Source organism: Echiichthys vipera, assembly GCF_963691815.1.
Source record: "Echiichthys vipera genome assembly, chromosome: 23".
Classification (NCBI taxonomy): domain Eukaryota; kingdom Metazoa; phylum Chordata; class Actinopteri; order Perciformes; family Trachinidae; genus Echiichthys; species Echiichthys vipera.
In genome coordinates, this window is record NC_139848.1 from 14,508,845 (window position 1) to 14,525,222 (window position 16,378).

At 42.3% G+C, this 16,378-nt stretch overlaps 1 protein-coding gene across 1 annotated transcript in view; it reads right to left on the bottom strand.

The window, feature by feature from the left end:
* Window positions 1-634: 634 nt before the first annotated feature.
* Window positions 635-16,378, bottom strand: part of anos1a (anosmin 1a) — a gene marked incomplete at both ends in the record, with an annotated part of 40,601 nt that continues 24,857 nt past the window's right edge. The window contains 12 exons of the mRNA XM_083938039.1: window positions 635-687; window positions 1,715-1,856; window positions 3,247-3,470; window positions 3,676-3,847; window positions 3,937-4,016; window positions 4,102-4,218; window positions 5,335-5,461; window positions 5,616-5,821; window positions 6,380-6,509; window positions 7,785-7,969; window positions 11,261-11,483; window positions 12,813-12,878. Of these exons, the coding sequence (XP_083794165.1) occupies window positions 635-687; window positions 1,715-1,856; window positions 3,247-3,470; window positions 3,676-3,847; window positions 3,937-4,016; window positions 4,102-4,218; window positions 5,335-5,461; window positions 5,616-5,821; window positions 6,380-6,509; window positions 7,785-7,969; window positions 11,261-11,483; window positions 12,813-12,878 (1,725 nt within the window). The remainder of the gene's footprint in view (window positions 688-1,714; window positions 1,857-3,246; window positions 3,471-3,675; window positions 3,848-3,936; window positions 4,017-4,101; window positions 4,219-5,334; window positions 5,462-5,615; window positions 5,822-6,379; window positions 6,510-7,784; window positions 7,970-11,260; window positions 11,484-12,812; window positions 12,879-16,378) is intronic.

Below are 16,378 nucleotides of genomic sequence, written 5' to 3' on the forward strand. Positions count from 1 at the left end.
CGGCTTGATCCATAGCTGCGCTCATCTCATCCGCGGAAGCCGCCATGTTGTTTACATTTAACAGTCGCTTCTCGTTACGTCACACTTAAATCCACCTCAAAACCAATGCTGATTGGTTCGGTTGCTCGGCAAACGGCTCCAAATTTTCTCCGCCGCACGTTACCAGACTGATCTGAGAGTAAAACACAACGCAGCTAAGAGATCAGGATGTGCTCACGAGGCTAATGGAATAACCCCCATTGGCTTTTTGGCGATGCTAACTGGTTCGGCTCTGACTGGAGTTTTCTTAAGACCTTTCTCAAGAACAAATGCAAGAAAAATATCTGAGAATGAGGCCCAGCAGTTCCTGCCGTACTCATATCTATTGTCGAGACTAGTCATGGCTGCAGTATAAGGAATTGGTGCTTAACTTTAAGTATTGAAGTAACGTAATCCTACCCAGCCCTACAGGAAATAACGTTGGTATAGACACCCACACCCACATGTCACAAAGAAGTATTGAGGGAAGTAGAATTCATCTGGATCGTGAAGCCGGTGAGGCTGCACTTGTCGTGACTGATCACTCTTCCTGGGATTCCCGATCCTCCTGAGTTTTGGGAGACATGATTCATGCGGGCTGATTGGCTGTCTGGGCTCAGTGCCTCTCAATGATTGGCTGTTTATGGTGATGCTTCTTCAGCCTGGGTCCTGAATGAGTGGAGACAAATTTAAAATGTGTTTATCTATAGAATCAAAGTAGTCTAGAACTATGACAGCTCCTTTTTGTGTAACAAGTGAAGCAAGGTGGATTTAGTAAGTTAGCTAACCAGACGCAAAATTAAAGTCTATTAAAAACTATGGTGAAATTACCAAGCTAGCTAGCTAACCACCTAGCAGGTAAATAAGTTAAAATGTTGCAACGTAATGCTTCATATAATAATAAATGCCATTAAACTAAAGTAAAGATAAGTCCTGTACAGAATCCAACTAACTTATACATTAAGTTATAAACATATGTTATGTACGGAAGCTAACTTATACTTTAAGTTTCAAACATAAGTTACGTACGGAAGCTAACTCATACTTTAAGTTACAAACATAAGTTAAGTATGGAAGCTAACTTATACACTAAGTTACAAACGTAAGTTACTTACGGACGCTAACTTATACACTAAGTTACAAACATAAGTTACTTACGGAAGCTAACTTACATGTTAAGTTACAAACATAAGTTACGTACGGAAGCTAACTTACATGTTAAGTTACAAACATAAGTTACGTACTGAAGCTAACTTATACACTAAGTTACAAACATAAGTTACTTACGGACGCTAACTTATACACTAAGTTACAAACATAAGTTACATACAGAATCTAACTTAGAAGTCTGGAAACAAAACGCCTCAAAGATTGTCTCTCCAGGGCGGCTGGTGGCACAGTGGTTAGAGCAGCTGCCCCATGTAAAGAGGCTGAAGGTCCTCGATGCAGCAGCCGCAGGTTTGACTCCAACCTATTGCCCTTTGCTGCGTGTCTTGCGTGTCAAACCATTTCCTGTCTGTCCTATCTAATAAAGGCTTGAAAAACTGCCCAAAAATTATATTGGAAAAAAAAGTCTCTCCATGACCCTTTGGGGGATCAGTTCAGGTCTTAGAATTATTAAAATACAGATTGTTTCTGGTTATGAGACATGGTCATCTTTGATCTCTTTTTATCTTTAATCTCTCTCGTGTCTTACTGTGCTTCAGGGTGCTTTGGTGTCCGGGAGTCTGGAAGGTTCGGCTGGTTGCAGGACCTTCGCCCTCGGCCGTGATGGCCTGGACCTCCAGCCTGTACAGACTGGCAGGGTGCAGGCCTGGCACCACCAGAACATTACCGTCCTGACAGAGGGAGGAAAAAGAAGAAGAGGAGGAGGAAGCAAAAGACAAAAGTTTGAGAAAGCAGCCTACGTAATTTGTAAAAAGTCAACATTAACTTTTGGTTGGACATGAACAGTTTCCTGGGTGAAAGTCTTGCGTTTGTTTGACACATTGAGCGTCCCAACCTCCTTCTTTACGCAGACTTTCATTCATCTTACAGCATCGCCAGTGTCCAATATTGATGCAGATGACTGATCCAGCTTAATAGAGGATGGTAATAATTAACCGTTTAACCATTAACCAAAGACAAGAATTTCGACGGATTCAAATTCTTTTAAACATATACCATCATAAACTATATACCCCTGTAAAATGTCAAGACGGTATGAAGGTATGTCAACATAGATACCACCAGGATAAGTATCTCTTGAACTAACATAAGTTTTTTTCTAACACAAACCACGATTTTTTCCTAAACCTAACCAAGTAACAGTTTTGTTTGAATTCACAATGGGACTACCACAGTGTTAAAAAGTGACACCAGAGGGGTCCTGACCAAGCTAACGGCGACCGTTACCATGGGACAAGACGATAACGACCTTCTGAACCTAACCCATACCTATGAGGCTGATAACTACTGATAACACACATTCCATGAAGTGATACCATTCAATACATGTGGACCCATAAATTATTATAAATCATAAGAAATTATTTGTAAGAACTATGTCCTGTACTACTACTAATTTTCTTGCTTGCCACAATCTTACATGTTCAGCTGACCGTATTTGAATCAATTGATTGGAATTGTACTAAATTACCACAGAATTTGTACTAAAGTACGTAGTAGTTTAGGTCTGTATTTTATGGATAACAAGACTCCAGATTTGTATACTCCACGTTTAGACCGGGTGCGATGAAATCTTTAGAAAAGCGAGTCACCTGCTGCTTAATCCTAATTGGACGATCGCGCCAAATGTGCCAAACGAACCAACTCCCACTCCTTCATCACCCCTACTCCCTTCTGATTGGCTGAAGTGCAACAGTGTCGCGATTTGCCTTAAAAGTTCGATATTTTCAACTTGCACGTTGGAGGCATTGGACGTGATGGACAGGAATATCGAACGATTTTCGCGTCTATTGCCACTCGTCTTGAAATCGCATATGTAGATAGACTTTGGATGTAATCACCCTGCTTCTATCGCTTCTGGTTTGAACGCAGCATTATACTAGCCTCATGAGACCATCCCGATCTCTGAGCTCCAGTGTGTTTTACTCTCAGATCAGTCTGGTAATGTGCGGTGGAGAAAATCTGGAAAAGTTTGACCAGCGACCGAACCAATCCCAGATGGATTTGCTGAGCAAATGGGAATCAATCCATTTGGCAGAGTCAGGTTAGCATTTTACTAACCGGGGGCAGGATCTGGGTCTGGGAGATGAGGCTGTGAGGCAGCTTGTTGTTGTGGCGGCTGTTGGCGATGACCTCCGCCCAGGTCACCTGGTAACCAGTGAGTTGCTGGCGGGGCGTGGCTGTGGACAAATCCCAGCTAAAGACGGCCGTCACGTTGGCGCCCCAGACCTCAAAGAACGCCGTCAGGTTGGCTGCCTTCACCAGGACCTTCTGAGGGGGAGCTGCTGGAGGAAGCGAAGCAACGGCTTAAATGACGGGAACGGTCTTGGACCATGTCCGACGTTATCCACTCAAGACAGGAGTGTGCTTTGTCAGTTAGCTGGATATTAATCGACATTAGAAGGCAAGCTAACAGTCTGTAGTATATGATAAGACCCTGGTTAAAGTTTGCAGGATTTATGTAAAGACCCGAGGCTGCAGTTGTCTCACCTGTTTCTCCAGGACAAGTGATGCTTTTGGGACTCTTGGCCTGGACGGTGGCGCAGGACGGCGTGAAGAAGCTGGCGCTCTCTGACAGAAAATGACTCTTTTTGCTGACTGGCTGCAGAAGGACTTTATACTTACAGGAGAAGAGCAGGCCCTGCAGGCTAACAAAGCTCTCCTACAGCAGACAAAGACAGAAAATGTCTCAACACGTGGCTCATGAACTTAACAGTCTCCCCGTCGTTCAGTTCATATGCTTGATGTCACCTGTGTGCTGGTCTTCTCCGTGGGTCTCGTCTGGTTGTGTCCACAATACTCTGGTCCCCACTGGATTCTGTAGAATTCAGCTGAGGGACATAAAGAATCTTTCCTGTCACAGCAGGTCGGCATTGTTCATTCATCTTGACAACAAACACTCACATCCGTACAAACTGGACATACCTGTGCTGCTCTGCCAGTAAACATGGACCCGGAGCTGTCCGTCCTGGTAGAATGGCGTCCCCACATCCAGACTGTTACCTGCAGGGTTTCTTGGAGCAGCACTGGTGGCTATAAAACATATAAACGATACTTAAACTTTATGGGTAGAAAACAATGAGCGCTGGTGTGCAAAGGGGGCTCAATTGTTGAAAAACACATGCCAAAGTGCCCTCTTGGGAGCCAAATTGAGTGCTGAAGTGTACTCTTGGGAGCCAAAACGTGTTCTAAAGTGCCCTCTAGGAGCCAAAACACATGCTAAAGTGCCCTTCTTGTAACCAAAACGCGTGCTTAAGTGCCCTCTAGGAGCCAAAATGTGTGCTAAAGTTCCCTCTAGGAGCCAAAACACATGCTAAAGTGCCCTCTAGTCGCCAAAACACATGCTAAAGTGCCCTTTAGGAGACAAAACGTGTGCTAAAGTGCCGTCTTGGTAACCAAAACACATCAACATTGTCTTTTGGTTTGACAAAATGTGTGCTAAATTACCCTCTTCAGTTGCGAGGACGCGCTTTTTTCCTTTTTGCCCCTGCCCTTCAAAAAGTCTGTGCACGCCACTGACAAGTAGCATTCTTCAAGTTTAAGAGGGTAGGCAGTGTAGCGCAGATGCTTTCCCCTCTGGGTATCAAGTGAAAGTGTCGGTACTACTTTAAGGGTATTGGTATTGGTACTTTTTTTTTTTAACGATACCCAGCCTGAATTAAGACAAAGAAGGTTTTTTGGAATTTGTGTTTCCTGCGACCTTGCCTGGTGCGATACCTTGTCTAGTGTGCAAAGTTTGACTGGATTTGGATCACGCCGATACGCGTAAAAGTGGGTCGGGGTAAACAACGTAGCGTGTTTGTGGAGCAGGGCTGCGTTCACAACCCGGCAATCAAATGCGATTAATTGAAAAACTCAGTACAACCAGTAATGTTCCCCATGTTACCCTTGTGAGGGACTCTTCTCATGCTACTGCAGATGTTTGCTGTAATTTTGAGCAGTATCAGTGGGTAAAAAAGACGTTTTAATGCTTTTACCGTGCTCCCCCGAGCTAATCACTGTTAGCCAGGTCCAACTGCTAGAAACTCTCCAGGATTTCTCCTTTAATAGTTGTTGCATGAAAAAAAAACTGTCGATGGCTTATTTGATGTATGTAAGATTTTACGCCAGTATTGCACTTTAAATACCATATAACCATATAAAACATACTGCGCTGTGTGCTGAAGTGGAGGACGGCTCGGGGTCCTTTGAGCTGATTTTGTCCCCAGTAGGACACAGCCTGGACCTCCACACTGTAGCTCCTGTTAGACCGCATGCTGTCCAGCTCCACCTGGGTCTACACACACACACACACACACACACACACACACACACACACACACACACACACACACACACACATAACCATTTATAACCGCTGGAGAATTGTTCAAATGGGTGAAAAATCCTCCAAAATCCCACATCGACACACCCAGACCTTGAGTCCTCACCTCTCTGACGGTCTTCCTCCTCTTGGTCAGGGATGAAGCAGGGGGCTGTCCCACTGCAGTCCAGCTCCAGCTGACCTTGTAGTGATGGACGGGGACATCCAGGTCAGGGGGTGTGCTCCACTGGAGCCTGGCCGACACCGCCCTGCCGCTGCTGAAGCTCATGTTGGCCACTCTCAGCTCGGTGGGGGCCGGAGGGTTGGGGGGGTCTGAGGGTGACGGGATGTTGTTAATATTACAAACAGATTTTAGGACTGTCATTCAACACAACCCTACACCCCGAGATACTGTTTGTGCTGTACATTCTTAGACGTTTATTTAACGCAGGTTTCCGCTTTTGGTCAGTCTGGAAACCATGTTTAAAAGGGTTAGGGCCTTTAAATAATGCATGACCTCCAGAATTGAATCAGTTCATCCTTGTGCCAAATTTGAAGAAAATCCCTCCAGGAGTTCCTGAGCTATCACGTTTCCTGAGCTATCACGAGAATGGGACAGATGCGAGGTCACAGTGACCTATGACCTCCAGAATCTAATCAGATCGTCTGTGAGTCCAAGTGGACGTTTGCGCCAAATTTGAAGAAAATCCCTCCAGGGATTCCTGAGATATGGTGTCCACGGGACGGACAGACAACCAGAAAGCATAACGCGTACAACGCAGAGGCGTAAAAAGTGGGTCATCAGACACGGTTTGGGTCTAGATGACTGGTGGTATTTGGACATTTCTGTCAATACAATAAGTGTTTCTAAGGTTATGGCGGGTGTCTGACCTCTGCTGGAGTGGATGTGCCTGCTGGGCGTGGTGAAACCTCTGGTGCCGTGGGTGTTGACCGCTGCCACTCTGAACTGGTACCAGCGCCCCGGCCGGATGTCGGTGAGCCTCGCTCCCTGCTCTGTGGTCTGTGAAGGAATCAGGTGGAGAGGTGGGTCACATAAACCCCCACCTGTTTTCTGTCTGTGTTTTTATGGTCGGGAAAAACACGTCAGCTTTTTAGGGTACAGTTATCTGGACATTGGTCACATCAAAAACACAAACTATGATTGGGGCCGTAGAGAGGGCATGAATGGTTTAATGCTGGACTGTGCTTTACTCAATCAAAATACTCATTTAAAGCAAAGGTTTGCTCAGTTGAATGCCTCTAACGCTTAAAAAGCACAAGACAGACAGCAGTCCGACATCAGAACAGACACACGCATTCCTTTTAGTAATAATAACCACAAATTTACACAAAACAAGAAAGAAAGAACGATAGGGATGCAAAACAACCAAAAAGAGATGCTAGACAACTGAAAATAGACACAAAACAGACAAATAATGACAACAAAATAGATGTAAAATGACCACAGAGAGAAACAAAACAACAAATACCTAAAAATAGATGCAAAACCACCACGCAAAGATGCAAAATGACTAAAAATAGATGCAAAACCATCACAAAAAGATGCAAATGACTGAAAATAGATGCAAAACCAACACAAAAAGATGCAAAATTACTAAAAACAGACGCAAAACCACCACAAAAAGATGCAAAATTACTAAATCTAGATGCAAAACCACCACAAAAAGATGCAACATGACTAAAATAGAGGCAAAACCATCACAAAAAGATGCAAAATGACCAAAACAAGATGTGAAACCACCACAAAAAGATGCAAAATGACTAGAAATAGATGCAAAACCAACACAAAAAGATGCAAAATGACTAAAAATAGATACAAAACCACCACAAAAAGATGCAAAATGACTAAAATAGATGCAAAACCATCACAAAAAGATGCAAAATGACAGAAAATAGATGCAAAACCAACACAAAAAGATGCAAAATGACTAAAATAGATGCAAAACCACCACAAAAAGATGCAAAATGACTAAAATAGATGCAAAACCATCACAAAAAGATGCAAATGACTGAAAATAGATGCAAAACCACCACAAAAAGGTGCAAAATTACTAAAAATAGATGCGAAACCATCACAAAAAGATGCAAATGACTGAAAATAGATGCAAAACCACCACAAAAAGATGCAAAATGACTGAAAATTTATGCAAAACTATCAAAAAAAGATGCAAAAATGACTAAAATAGATGCAAAATAACCACATAAAGATTTAAAACAGATGCAAAACCACCACAAAAAGATGCAAAATGACCATAAATAGATGCAAAGAACGAACCTGTGCGACCACCTGCCAGGAGGTGGCGGTGTCCTCACTGGGCTGGATGCCAAAGTTCCACCTCCTCTGCAGGACGTAGACCACGGGCTCCGCTGAGACGTTGAAGCGGGAGGACCAGCGCACCTCCAGGGGACCAGAGGGGAGCTCCTCAAAGCCCAGCTCCTTCCTCGGCCTCAGAGGAGCACCTGAGAGACGGACGTCATCCTGTTATCAAACCAGGACACACACTGCCACCAAACGTAAAACCGAATCACACTGGGGATGTGTGAGCAGATAGACCCTATTCCTAGCCCCGATACTTTAGCCACCTAAAAAAAACAATATCAGTCACTCCATAGATAAAAGGAGTGATTTAACGTCACATAAACAAACTAACCGATGGAGGCAGCAGTGGACCAGAAACTGCTGTGTTTCTGTGACGTAAAATCAATGTTTTTGTCAATGGAGTCTGGTGGCTTTGAAGAGAGCATGTGTGAGAGTCAGAAAGTCCGTCTGACATCAAGGGAAAGCTGTGGAAGTATTCTGAATACGCCGTACACTTACACTTCAACTGATACTGATTCGTTAGATCGGTATTTTTTAAGTTTCAGGACCATGTAAGCTTCAGTAGCTACTGCGCGCTAGCTTCAGTAGCTAACAAACTGACTGTGTTGACCTTCATACAACAACCCCTTCAAAACCTGAACTAGCTATTTTAAGTATCTGTTAAAAACACAAAGCAGCATTTTCTCCGTTGACAGTTAGCCACCACAGTTAGCCACCACGGTTAGCCACCGGGAGCGTTACCCTCTTTGTATGTGACTAGGATATATGGGACCGTTTTTAAAAAAGGTGTATGGGTTCCGTCATCTGATGCTAACATTAGCCTGTTAGCAGCTAAAGACAGCAGCTGTACAAGTCCACTCATCTCATGCTAAATTTAGTATTTTAGCTAGCTAATGTTAGCAAATAAGCTAGCTAGTACATTTTCCCTTTTGTTTTAACAGAATTCACCCCATAACGGAGCGAACAACATATAATGCTAACGTAAGCAAGTACGTAGCGAGTACATTTTTTCAGTCATTTTGCATCTTTTTGTGGTGGTTTTGCGTCTGTTTTTAGTAATTTTGCATCTTTTTGTGTTGGTTTTGCATCTATTTTTAGTCATTTTGCATCTTTTTGTGGTGGTTTCACATCTTGTTTTAGTCATTTTGCATCTTTTTGTGGTGGTTTTGCATCTATTTTAGTCATTTTGCATCTTTTTGTGGTGGTTTTGTGTCTCTTTTTAGTCATTTTGCATCTTTTTGTGGTGGTTTTGTGTCTCTTTTTAGTCATTTTGCATCTTTTTGTAGTGGTTTTGCATCTATTTTTAGTCATTTTGCATCTTTTGTGATGGGTTTGCATCTATTTTTATTATTTTGCATCTTTTTGTGGCAGTTTTGCATCTTTTTTTCGTAAATTTTGCATTTATTTTTTAACTTTAGATGTTTCTATAGGCCTATAGTCATTTTTTGTCTCTATGTGGTCATTCTATGACTATTTTTAGTAATTCTGCATCTCTTTGTGGTTGTTTTGGTTGTTTTATGTACATTATTATTTATTTGGCATCTTTACCCTCCACATTGCTATTAAAGTGGAGATTTAAAAACCTCTTAATCTGAAGGTGTTTTTTGGCTTTTAAAGCTGAATGTATCGTCGGCAAAGTGCCTTTATTATGATTATTATTATGATTATTAATGATATCATTGTTAAGCCTGACTGTGACACACTTTGACTGTCTCCAACGTCTTGTCGACCTAAAAAAAGACGTCGCCCCAGCCTCCCTCGGGCCTGCGCTCAGATAAATGAGGTAATTCCAGGTGGGAAATGTGTCGCTAACACACGGCGCGGCTGTGGGAGTGAGTCAGGTGAAGCTTGCCCTACTTAGGCCTCCGATGTCAGAAGAGGGATCAAAGATAGTTGAGCAACAACAGATCCTGTGAGCTTGCAGCAGTGTGTTCAGGCCCCGCTGACGCCAACACACACACACACACACACACACACACACACACCATCGCAAAAGAATGATGTGGGGAAACTAATTTTGCCTTCTCGCAACGCGGCACCGGGTAAAGCCGTAAATCCCCCCGCAGCTCCATGCCCTCTTCGCTAGGACACAGCCAATATGTGCTGAGATGGATGGAGGGATTTAGGAGAAGAGCAACTCTAATCACAAGAGTTCCACAAACGTATCAGTTCGCCGACTCGCCAGGATGATACGGACCTATTTTACAAAACATCTAATACGTCCTGGTTTCTTTCACGCGTGTACTGCAACACTCAAGTTATCCAGACATCATGTGCGGAGGAGCTGTATGCATGGACGTATCCTGAGACAATGGGCCCCGGGGCACAGACGTGTACTAGGCCTCACCCTTACTGTCTACGTAGGAACAAGACACCCAAGTTCAAGAGTCCACATTTAGTCATTTTGTAGTCATTGTGCACTTATTTTTAGCATCTATTTTTAGTCATTTTGCATCTTTTTGTGGTGGTTTTGAATCTATTTTTAGTCATTTTGCATGTAGCTAGCTAACATGTTAACGTTAGCATCAGATGAGTGGACTCGTACAGCTGCTGTGTGTAGCTATTAACACGCTAACGTTAGCATGAGATGAGTGGACCTGTACAGTTGCTGTCTGTAGTTTCTAACACACTAGTGTTAGCATCCGATGAGTGGAATTGTACAGCTTCGGTCTGTAGCTATTAACATGCTAACGTTGGCGTCAGATGAGTGGACTCGTACAGCTGCTGTCTGTAGCTGCTAACACGCTAACGTTAGCCTCAGATAAGTGGAATCGTACAGCTTCTGTCTGTAGCTATTAACACGCTAACGTTCGCGTCAGATGAGTGGACTCGTACAGCTCCTGTCTGTAGCTGCTAACATGCTAACATTAGCATCAGATGAGTAGACCCGTACAGCTGCTGTCTGTAGCTAGCTAACATGTTAACGTTAGCATCAGATGAGTGGACTCATACAGTTGCTGTCTGTAGCTGCTAACATGCTAACGTTAGCCTCAGATGAGTAGACTCGTACAGCTTCTGTATGTAGCTAGCTACATGTTAATGTTAGCATCAGACAAGTGGACTCGTACAGTTGCTGTCTGTAGCTAGCTAACATGCTAACGTTAGAATCAGATGAGTGGACCCGTACAGCGGCTGTCTGTAGCTGCTAACACGCTAACATTAGCATCTGATGAGTGGACTCGTACAGCTTCTGTCTGTAGCTATTAACACGCTAACTTTAGCATCAGATTAGTCGACCCGTACAGCTGCTGTTTGTAGCTCCGTTAGCAGGTGAATTCTGTTAATTCTTTCTGATCGTGTCGAACGTTGTTGTAACGTTATAGTGTTGTGTTGTGTCGTGTCCATGCTGCTGTATAAGTAGATGTATCATCTCAGACACACTCCAACACCAAGGTCAACGACACAGCCTGAATGAAGGTTAGCTACCGTACCCCTGTAGAGGTCTCTGGGAGTCTGGCAGGTGTGGCCGCAGCCGTTGGAGCAGCATTTCTTCTGAGCGGAGCAGTCCCGGTCTCGATCGCAACTCTCCACGCAGGCCGCCGCGAAGCCGCTGGCTCTGTCGGGAGGCGGACAGCTGCCCTGCTTCACCGCCAACACCGACTGGAGGAACTCACAGCTGGTCACGCACTCCCAGGGCTTCTTGGGAAACACCCGCTGGATGGGTTGGAAAGACATCGGTTAGCTTTACACACCGGAGCTGGCTCACTTATTTTACATGGAGCTATTTAAATGTTAATGGTTTTGCTGGTCTTGAGTTGTTTTCATAAATATTATTGAACAGAAGTTCACGAGATACAAGGTCCCAACTAATGACCTTTTGACACTAATGCAGCTTTAAGTGGAGTCTCCCCCTGCTGGACATTAGAGAGAATGCAGCTTTAAGTGGAGTCACCCCCTGCTGGACAATAGAGAGAATGCAGCTTTAAGTGAAGCCTCCTCCTGCTGGACATTAGAGAGAATGCAGCTTTAAGTGGAGTCTCTCCCTGCTGGACATTAGAGAGAATGCAGCTTTAAGTGGAGTCTCCTCCTGCTGGACAATAGAGAGAATGCAGCTTTAAGTGGAGTCTCCCCCTGCTGGACATTAGAGAGAATGCAGCTTTAAGTGGAGTCACCCTTTGCTGGACATTTGAGAGAATGAAGCTTTAAGTGGAGTCTCCCCCTACTGGACATTAGAGAGAATGCAGCTTTAGGTGGAGTCTCCCTTTGCTGGACATTTGAGTGAATGAAGCTTTAAGTGGAGTCCCTCCCTGCTGGACATTAGAGATAATGCAGCTTTAAGTGGAGTCTCCTCCAGCTGGACATTAGAGAGAATGCAGCTTTAAGTGGAGTCTCCTCCTGCTGGACATTAGAGAGAATGCAGCTTTAAGTGGAGTCTCCCCCTGCTGGACATTAGAGAGAATGCAGCTTTAAGTGGAGTCTCCTCCTGCTGGACAATAGAGAGAATGCAGCTTTAAGTGGAGTCTCCCTTTGCTGGACATTAGAGAGAACGCAGCTTTAAGTGGAGTCTCCTCCTGCTGGACATTAGAGAGAATGCAGCTTTAAGTGGAGTCTCCCCCTTCTGGACATTAGAGAGAATGCAGCTTTAAGTGGAGTCTCCCCCTGCTGGACATTAGAGAGAATGCAGCTTGAAGTGGAGTCCCCCCCTGCTGGACATTAGAGAGAATGCTGCTTAAAGTGGTGTCTCCTCCTGCTGGACATTAGAGAAAACGCAGCTTTAAGTGGAGTCTCCTGCTGTACATTAGAGAGAATGCAGCTTTAAGTGGAGTCTCCCCCTGCTGGACATTAGAGAGAATGCAGCTTTAAGTGGAGTCTCCTCCTGCTGGACATTAGAGATAATGCAGCTTTAAGTGGAATCTCCCCCTGCTGGACATTAGAGATAATGCAGCTTTAAGTGGCGTCTCCCCCTGCTGGACATTGGAGAGAACGCAGCTTTAAGTGAAAACCAGCTCTGGCTTTAAGTGAAATCAGTCGTTGGCAGCGTACCTCACACAGCTCTCTGCAGTCGCTCGTCCTCTCCATCTCCCAGGAGTCTTTGCAGGGCTCCAGGCACTGTGGGAGGGGAAGAATGACAGCGTACAGTCAGATGTGAACATGGAGATTTCTCTCTCTCTGGACTGATGAAGAACATATCTCTTCTCTTCTCTTCTCTTCTCTTCTCTTCTCTTCTCTTCTCTTCTCTTCTCTTCATCATTTCATCCAGAGAGCTCTATTACAGGTAACAACGACCCTCTAATGAGTCTCATTATTAGCATCATCTGGCTGTAGAATGAAATGTGAAATATCTTGTCTCTGACCTGGCTGGTTCTGGAGAGGACACGTGAACCAATTTGAGTCCATTTTCAGTCATTTTGCATCTATTTTTAGTCATTTTGCATCCATTTAAAATCATTTTCCATTCATTTTTCGTTATTTGGCATCCGTTTTAAGCCATTTTGTGTTATTTGAGTCATTTTGCATCTATTTTAGCCATTTTGCATCCAATTCTAGTCATTTAGCTTAAAGCTTTGTCCTTGTCAATTTTTAGTCCTTTTGCATCATTTCATAGTTATTTTGTGTCCATTTTAAGTCATTTTGTGTCATTTTGCATCTATTTTTAACACTTTGCTTCTGTTTTTAGTCACGTTGCATCCATTTAAATCATTTTGCATCCAGTTGTAGTTATTTTGCGTCCGTTTTAAGTAATTTTGCATCCATTTGTAGTCATTTTGTATCACTGTTTTATTCATTCTGCATCTATTTTTAGCCATTTTGCATCCAGTTCTAGTCATCTAGCATAACGTTTTAGTAATTTTGCATCCTTTCATAGTTATTTTGTGTCCATTTTAAATCGTTTTGTGTCATTTTAGTCATTACACATCTGTCAGTAGTCATTTTGCATCCATTTTTTGTCATTTTGCATCCAGTTTGTCATTTCGCATCTATTTTTAGTGATTTTGCATCAATGTTATTATCATACTGCATCAATTTTTAGTCATCATGCACCCTTTGTGGTTATTTGGTGTCCATTTTAAATCATTTTGTGGCATTTTAGGCATTTTGCATCTATTTTTAGTTTTTTTGCATCCATTTTTAGTCAAATCTGCATCCCTTCATAGTTATTTTGTGTCTATTTAAGTATCCTTGTGTCCTTTTTGGTCATTTTGCATCAAGTTTTAGTCATTTTGCATCCCTTTTGTAGTTATTTTGCTTCTACTTTTAGTTTTTTTGCATCCATTTTTAGTCATTTTGCATCCCTTCATAGTTATTTTGTGTCCATTTAAGTATCCTTGTATCCTTTTTGGTCATTTCGCATCAAGTTTTAGTCATTTTGCATCCCTTTTGTAGTTATTCTGCATCCATTTTAGGTCCTTTTACGCCTTTTTAGTAATCTTGCATCTATTAGTCACTTTGCATCTATGTTTAGTTGTTTTGCATCCAGTTTGTCATTTAGCATAACGTTTTTAGTGATATTGCATCAATGTTTGTCATTCTGCATCTATCTGTAGTCATTTTGCATCCATTTTTAGTAATTTTGCATCCAGTTTGTCATTTAGCATAATGTTTTTAGTCATTTTGCATCCCTTTGTAGTTATTTTGTAACCATTTTTAAGTACTTTTGCATCCATTTTAGTCATTTTGCATCTATTTTTAGTTGTTTTGCATCCAGTGATTTTGCATCAATGTTTTTGTCATTCTGCATCTATTTTTAGTCCTTTTGCATCACTTCATAGTTATTTTGGGTCCTTTTAGTCATTTTGCATCCACTTCGTAGTTATTTCGCAACCATTTAAAGTCCTTTGTACTTTTTAGTAATCTTGCATCCATTCATTGGTCCTCTGTCCCATGGAGGGAGTCCTGCTCCGGTGAGCAGAGGCAGCCCAGGGGAGCCACGGTGCACGGGTTTGAATTTCATGCTGTGGTGAAAAACTGTGGGGAGGAGAGCGACAGACGGCAGCATCACAAGGACGCGGCCAGCTGTCGGAAAGTAAGAGAAGCACTGTGAACTTTGGACAAAGGTGCAACATTTTGTTACTGTTGTCATTTTGCATCCATTAGAAATCATTTTGCTTCCATTTAAAATAATTTTGCATCCATTTTGAGTCATTTTGCCTCCCTTCGTAGTTATATTGTGTCCGTGTTAAGTCATTTTGTGTCATTTCAGTCATTCTGCATCTATTTTTAGTCATTTTGCATCACTGTTTTTGTCATTCTGCATCTATTTTTAGTGATTTTGCATTAATGTTTTGGTAATTCTGCATCTATTTTTAGTGATTTTGCATCAATGTTTTGGTAATTCTGCATCTATTTTTAGTGATTTTGCATCACTGTTTTTGTCATTCTGCATCTATTTTTAGTCATTTTGCATCAATGTTTTCGTCATTCTGCATCTATTTTTAGTCATTTTGCATCAATGTTTTCGTCATTCTGCATCTATTTTTAGTCATTTTGCATCCTTTCATAGTTTTTTTGTGTCCATTTTAAGTAATTTTGCACCTGTCTGTAGTAATTTTGCATCCAGATTTAGTAATTTAACTTAACTTTTTTGGTCATTTTGTATCCAGATTTAGTAATTTAGCATAACATTTTAAATCATTTTGCATCAATTTGTAGTCATTTGCATCCCTTTGTAGTTATTTTGCATCCATTTTAAGTCCTTTATGTCCCTTTTTAGTAATCTTGCATCTATTAGTCACTTTGCATCTATGTTTAGTTGTTTTTTATCCATTTTTAGTCATTTTGCATCAATGTTTGTCATTCTGCATCTATCTGTAGTCATTTTGCATCCATTTTTAGTTGTTTTACATCCATTTTTAGTTATTTTGCATCCCTTCATAGTTAGTTTGTGTCCATTAATGTGACCTTGCGTCCTTTTTAGTCATTTTGCATCAATTTTAGTCATTTTTCATCCCTATTGTAGTTACTTTGCTTCCAGTTTTAGTCATTCAGTATAACATTTTAAATCATTTTGCATCTATCTGTAGTCATTTTGCATCCTTTCAAGGTTATTTTGTGTCTATTTTAAGTCATTTTGTGTCATTTTAATCATTTTGCATCTATATGTAGTCATTTTGCATCCATTTTTAGCTGTTTTGCATCCATTTTGGACGCTTGGACGTCATCATTGTTTCTGCCATGGTTGGGGTTAGTACCCACAGGGGTCAACTACGGGGTGCTGCGGGATGACGTATTTCTGAAGTTAGCATCCCGCTGGTTCAGAGAGCCGATGGCCTTTTTTCATTGGACTGTAGCAGAAAAACAAACACTTCTAATAAACATTAAGTTCAGAAAGATAATCTTCACAAACAAACTCCACTTCTATGGTTCTTGGAGCGTTAATGCAAACGGTTTCACAAGATCACTTGATCGTATTTGCGTCATTCGTGTTCACGGTGCAGAGCAACGACGTGCACCGCGGCTGAAATACCGACCGACCCGTTCAAACTCGGTAACGTTTTCGCACAGCCCTGAGCAGAAGGGGCCTGGTGGTGTTGGAACAGGCCCACAGCGTCGGAGCCTTTCACCCACTCTTAGACGCCCCCTTCTCCAACACCTCCCTGCTCCTGTTGGAC